Source organism: Electrona antarctica (genome assembly GCF_951216825.1).
Source record: "Electrona antarctica genome assembly, chromosome: 4".
Taxonomy (NCBI): Eukaryota; Metazoa; Chordata; class Actinopteri; order Myctophiformes; family Myctophidae; genus Electrona; species Electrona antarctica.
The window spans coordinates 9,236,930-9,243,448 of NC_136809.1; the positions used below are offsets into that span (position 1 = coordinate 9,236,930).

The following is a 6,519-nucleotide window of genomic DNA, read 5'->3' on the forward strand; positions in this document are numbered from 1 at the left end:
TGCATCTATTGTACATACAGCACATCACCATAATCAAAAACAGACATTTATTAGAGATCGAACAATAGTCTTTGTACTAGCAAGAGGAAAAAACTGACTTTTTTCTGTATAGGAAACCAATCTGCCCCTCTTCATTTTTTTGGTTCGGTGCTGAAATCCAGCCTCGGCTGATCTGTAGACCAGCTAGGGGCGGGATGTGTGGTTTGGGTGGTTTTCTTTGTTGTTGTTGTGACAACACCCCCGTTCACATCTACAGGAGAAATACATTCCCCGCATTTCTCTAAATTCTTCCTGCGGTGAGCGGGTTATTAACTGTCCTCCTCTCTCCTCATTGTTAGATTTACAGATGCCTTTAAAGGCTGACTTTGATGCTTTTACTGCTGTTACAGTCTCATCCGTTTGTGTCTATATGCGTTTGTATCAGAGATGAATCTATGGAATTTGGGCACTGATCGTGACATCAACAGAGATGAATTTGGGCACCAGGCCAGTGGTTCTCGCTGTGTGCATGAACTGTATATTTTGTGAGCCCAATGTAAGACTAAGTAGAGGCCGATGATTATCACCAAATGTGACATTTTCAAACCACCCTTCCTCAGTCCGAGGAGGTGGGGAGTGGTCCAGTGGTTCCTCAGTCCGAGGAGGTGGGGAGTGGTCCAGTGGTTCCTCAGTCCGAGGAGGTGGGGAGTGGTCCAGTGGTTCCTCAGTCCGAGGAGGTGGGGAGTGGTCCAGTGGTTCCTCAGTCCGAGGAGGTGGGGAGTGGTCCAGTGGTTCCTCAGTCCGAGGAGGTGGGGAGTGGTCCAGTGGTTCTCTAATGTTTTAAGGACCACCATAACTCTTGAAGACCGTTTGTAAGACCGTTTGTACTCTCTCAGAGTTACAGACCCGTAAGGGTCCGTTTGGTTCAGTTTGTACTCTCTCAGAGTTACAGACCCACAAGGGTCCGTTTGAAACCCCCCTCAAGTAACCCAGACTTGTGTACATCACTTTGTGGAACCAGTGATCTTCTGTAGTCTATTCAGGCAAAATGAGATCCTGTTAAAATAAACCAACTCATGTCCTGGTTCGGTGTGCTGGATCTGGGAAAAGCTGAAGGGCATGTGATTGGCCTAGCCAGGCAGCAGGATGCGTGGATCACAGAGTCCGGGACTGAGAATGGGCCACTGAGTCAATATTTGCCACCCGATTCCTCCTCCTTGTGACTCGTGAATTCACACGCTCGATCGTACAGTTACATCACTGCTTCCCAGACACTGGGTCGGGACCCCTTTGTGGGTCGCGGACACATTGTTATGTGAACTCTTGTCATTTTCAAGAAATGTAGAAAGTAAGATAGTTTATAGAGAGCGGAAAAATAGCAGATCTGATCTAACACGTTGTGATTCAGATCTGATATTCTATTTTCGAGACATAATAGGCAGTCAAATTTCTGCTCCACTAAGATCAGAAATTTTATGTATGATTATGTATTAGTAAAAAGAAAAAAGAAAGTAAGTAACAAAATCTGTAAGATTTTCCATTTGTAGGGATCTATTGACAACCTTTTTAGTTTTGCTATACTAACCGTTACCAACATTGACACTGTGTTTAGTGGGTATATGTGCCTGCTTCATTGTGTGTGTGTGTGTGTGTGTGTGTGTGTGTGTGTGTGTGTGTGTGTGTGTGTGTGTGTGTGTGTGTGTGTGTGTGCGTGCATGCGTGTGCTCGCGTGCGGGCGTCTGTTCCAAATCATCACTTTCCACTCATCATTTTTCTTTCTCCATTGGTCTGGTAATGGTTTGCGTGAGGCTGCCATATTTCAAATACCAGGCAGGTGAAACGCCTGCAGGTGTTTCCTAGGCTGCAAGACATCACACAACACACACACACACACACACACACACACACGCACACACAAATCCCACACACGCTATTATGCACACTGTCTCTGGCATACAGGCAGGTAAACACTCAGACCATGCATGCTTATACTATACTGCATACGCACAGTGCACACGTACACACATGCTCAGTCATGCTCAGTCGGCCAAGCCCACACACACACACATACACACACACACACACATACACACACACACACACACACACACACACACACACACACACACACACACACACACACACATACACAGACAGACACGCACATCTACTGTCACAGTAGCCTTTAGGCCTTATCTTGTGGGTCAAAGCAAATACAGTAAGTGGGTCTGAGTTTATTTACCGCTTTCAACATGGCGTCCCTATCTTGAGCATGTCGTTATAGGGCATAGCAGTGGCCGTGGTTTTCTGGTTCCACTGAAAATTCGGCCATTCATTCTTCCCGTAGAGATTTAAGATATTTTCCACTACGCATCGTGTTGCAAGCTTGTAGATCGGCTACTTTTGCTATTGGTCATATTATGACGTACATGGGTATGAGTAAGTACAGCTCATAACCGTAAAGCCAGGCTTTGGTTTGGTTGTCGCCACATTGTAAAGCTTTGACCTTTCTCATCTTCATGTTGCCCTCCACCTGACCACAACATCTCTACCCACGCTTCTCTCCTCCTGCCCTCTACGGCTCTACCTGACCACAACATCTCTACCCACGCTTCTTCTCCTCCTTTTCTCACGGTTCCACTGGAAGACGACCTGTCTGTGATCCCTCCTCCCCCCTCCCTGCCTCTTAACCTGTAAATATAGCCGAGGGTTTATTTGTCTGTTTCATGTTCCGTACATGGCATATGGAGACAGACAGACAGACAGACATGTGGCATCTCGGCTTTCAACAAGAGAGAGAGAGGCCATGGTAGCCGGGACCTTGCTGCTAGAGAGGGAGAGGCCATGGTAGCCGGGACCTTGCTGCTAGAGAGGGAGAGGCCATGGTAGCCGGGACCTTGCTGCTAGAGAGGGAGAGGCCATGGTAGCCGGGACCTTGCTGCTAGAGAGGGAGAGGCCATGGTAGCCGGGACCTTGCTGCTAGAGAGGGAGAGGCCATGGTAGCCGGGACCTTGCTGCTAGAGAGAGAGAGGCCATGGTAGCCGGGACCTTGCTGCTAGAGAGAGAGAGGCCATGGTAGCCGGGACCTTGCTGCTAGAGAGGGAGAGGCCATGGTAGCCGGGACCTTGCTGCTAGAGAGGGAGAGGCCATGGTAGCCGGGACCTTGCTGCTAGAGAGGGAGAGGCCATGGTAGCCGGGACCTTGCTGCTAGAGAGGGAGAGGCCATGGTAGCCGGGACCTTGCTGCTAGAGAGAGAGAGGCCATGGTAGCCGGGACCTTGCTGCTAGAGAGGGAGAGGCCATGGTAGCCGGGACCTTGCTGCTAGAGAGGGAGAGGCCATGGTAGCCGGGACCTTGCTGCTAGAGAGGGAGAGGCCATGGTAGCCGGGACCTTGCTGCTAGAGAGAGAGAGGCCATGGTAGCCGGGACCTTGTGGCCATCCGTGCGCGCGCCACGCATTTTACGTCTTAATGTCGTCTTTCATGTGGCATTTTCATAATTGTTGACGCAACCTTGATCTGTTTCACAGAGTAATTCAAACTATATAGCATGCTGTGCTTGGGCATTTTTTATAGTTTCTCAGAGGAGAGCGATCTTAATTATTATGTCCCACGTCAAAATATTCTCTGTATGAATTTAAATGTATTGATAGTATATTTACTCAAATACTCAAATAAAGGTAACAATACTGCAATATAGAACTACTCCGTTACACTTTACAATACAAGTATAAGTCTGGAATTCAAAATTTACTTCAGTGAAAAAAGTATTGGCTTCAAAATGTACTTAAATTACTCATTAGTAGAAAGTACTCATTATGCAGAATATCTCATTTAAAGCTTTTAAATGTTTAAAATATTTTGAAAATAGCAGATTTTCAATCTCACAATGTGTCTCATTGCGACGCATTGTGAGCTTGTAGATTTGCTATTTATAAATGGCAGAAATAGGGCTGAAGTGGTTATACTGTATGTTTTGTTATAATACTCGAGTAACTACGGTAGTAACTAAAGTTTTCAAATAAATGTAGTGGAGTAAAAAAAAAGTACAATATCTGCCTCCGAGATGTAGTGGAGTAGAAGTAAAAGTATTGGAACTTGGAAATATCAAGTAAGTACAAATACCTCAAAATTGTAAACAAAAGTACAGTACTTAACCCATTTAGGCCTGACCTCAAAATGTTAAAAAACTCTTCTAAATCCTCCAGTTTTCTGAAATAAATATTTTCACGATTTTTCAAAAATAGCAGACCTACAAGCTCGTAGCGCGCCACTCGGTGGCGCGCTATGAGCTTGTAGATCTGCTATTTTTCAATAGCTAAATTATAACATAATGTTTAAAACACCAAAAGGGGTTCCCGCCCAAAATGGGTTTTAAGTAAATGTGCTTAGTTACTTTCCACCATTGCATGTATTTATGCCTGTGCCACATACCCGCTCACCCCTGACAAATGGGACTCCCCCCAGAAAGTGTAATTTGAACAGTGGTTAAGGAGCGAGAGACACACAGACGGATGAGCCTTGATGAAGCGTGGAAATAAGGCTTGAAAAGGAGACGCGATACAAAAGAAAAGCAGATGGTTGTTAAGAGGTTTATGACTGTCTCACATCTGCACCGACCTCTGACCCTGTGTGTTAAGACCGGACACACACACACACACACACACACACACACACACACACACACACACACACACACACACACACACACACACACACACACACGTACAGAGACACTCACATCTTGAGTGTTCATTTAAATCTGAGAGTGTTATATGGACATTTACGGGGCTATTTCGTGACCATTTAACTTTAAATTAAAAGAACACTAAAGGTTGCTGTGCACTGGGCTGTTACAGAGAGACATGGAACACAACACATGTGCATGGATGCACACACACACACACACACACACACACACACACACACACACACACACACACACACACACACACACACACACACACGCACAAACACACACACACACACACACACACACACACACACACCCCATGGTCTGAATATAATATCTGGTAAATGTCCTTGCGGGTCATGACTTTCTACTTGTTTGTTATTCTTGTAGAGACATTCCAAGATACTTAGAACAAACACACACACACACACACACACACACACACACACACACACACACACACACACACACACACACACACACACACACACACACACACACACACACACACACAGCTCGTATGTGGTGAGTGTGGGAGAAGCAGTGATAGCTGTTATCTGCATTCACTTCATGGGCTGCAGGAAAGTAGCCCATTATCTCTGGTCTAACTTGTTATCAGCATTCAAAGAAGTGTTCGTGGTGTGCGTGCGTGTGCATGTGTGTGTGTTACATAACCTTGCAGTATAGGCTTTTGAGGAACTCATGTAGTGAAGTAAAAAGCTTTAGTGTAATATAGCATTATCGACATGTCCGTGAGTGCTGGTATTCTCTCCTTAGAGAATTTCTTGTAATATAGCATTAACCTAAATGCCAGGTCCAATCTTTGTCTAGTGTCTACTGTATGTTGTTGTTCAGTATTATACAAGATTAGGCTCAAATTAATTATGGTTTTCACCTGGTATGTGAGTTTGAAAGGCGGTTGCTGGGTTACTGATTCAGTAGCAGGGTGGTAGGAAAGATGGAATGAGCTGAAAAATACACCAGCTGCTGTGAAGCCCCCGCTGCGTGCGTGCGTGCGTGCGTGCGTGCGTGCGTGCGTGCGTGCGTGCGTCTGAATGCCAGCGCTATCTCGTCTGCACGGCACACACTTAAAGAGCCCAGAGGTGAGCGGTGAATATAAACTCACACACACACACTGTATTAGTCTATTCCTGGAGGGGTGGGGGTGTAGCAGCTCCGGGGTGGAGGCGTGGCTTAGCTAGAACAGTGGGTGGGACTTGGCCTGGGGAGGGGGCGGAGTTATCAGCCTGGTAGGACAGTCAGGCAGGAGCTTGGTTGGTGGGTTTAGTGTTGTTCAGAGCTAAGAGTGAAAGGGAACACACAGTTATAGGAACAGCATAGAGAGGAAGAGTGACTCCTGAGGTGGAGAACCACAGACTGCAGAAGGCAGAATATCAGACGGACCTGTTGTTGAGGGGCGTGCAGGTTGGAGAGGGGAGGGGGGGATGCGCACGATGGTGCCAAAGAGGCCGGGCCACATCTGCTGCCTGCCGCAGACATGCCACAGCTGAGGTAGACGTGTTTATCTTTCCACCGTGTGGTGGAGGTGGTGGGGGGGGGGGTGTGTGTGGGAGGGTTGTAGAGAGTGGGAGGAGGGGGATAAGGACACGTGTGGAGGACAGGTAGGAGGTAGAGGAAACACTCGGCAGTGGAGTCGAGGCGGGTGTTGAAAGAACTGTCTCCAAAAGTGTCTTTCGCGAAGCCTTTAATTCATGGATTTAGAGGAAGAAAGAAGAGAGGAGGCAGGTGCTCGTCGCATGCGGATGGAATAAAGACCTATACGAGAGAGGGAATCGTGAGAGAAAGACCGCAGGGACTTTTATTCTGAGGCCGGTATAGGGAGGTCAGC

The 6,519-nt window shown here is 46.9% G+C and overlaps 1 protein-coding gene across 1 annotated transcript in view; it reads left to right on the top strand.

The window, feature by feature from the left end:
* LOC306922195 (uncharacterized protein) overlaps positions 1–815 on the top strand; it is a gene marked incomplete at its 3' end in the record, with an annotated part of 87,831 nt that extends 87,016 nt beyond the window's left edge. Inside the window, exon 11 of the mRNA XM_079499591.1 lies at positions 600–815. Coding sequence (XP_079355717.1) covers positions 600–815 — 216 coding nt within the window. The remainder of the gene's footprint in view (positions 1–599) is intronic.
* Positions 816–6,519: the final 5,704 nt, after the last annotated feature.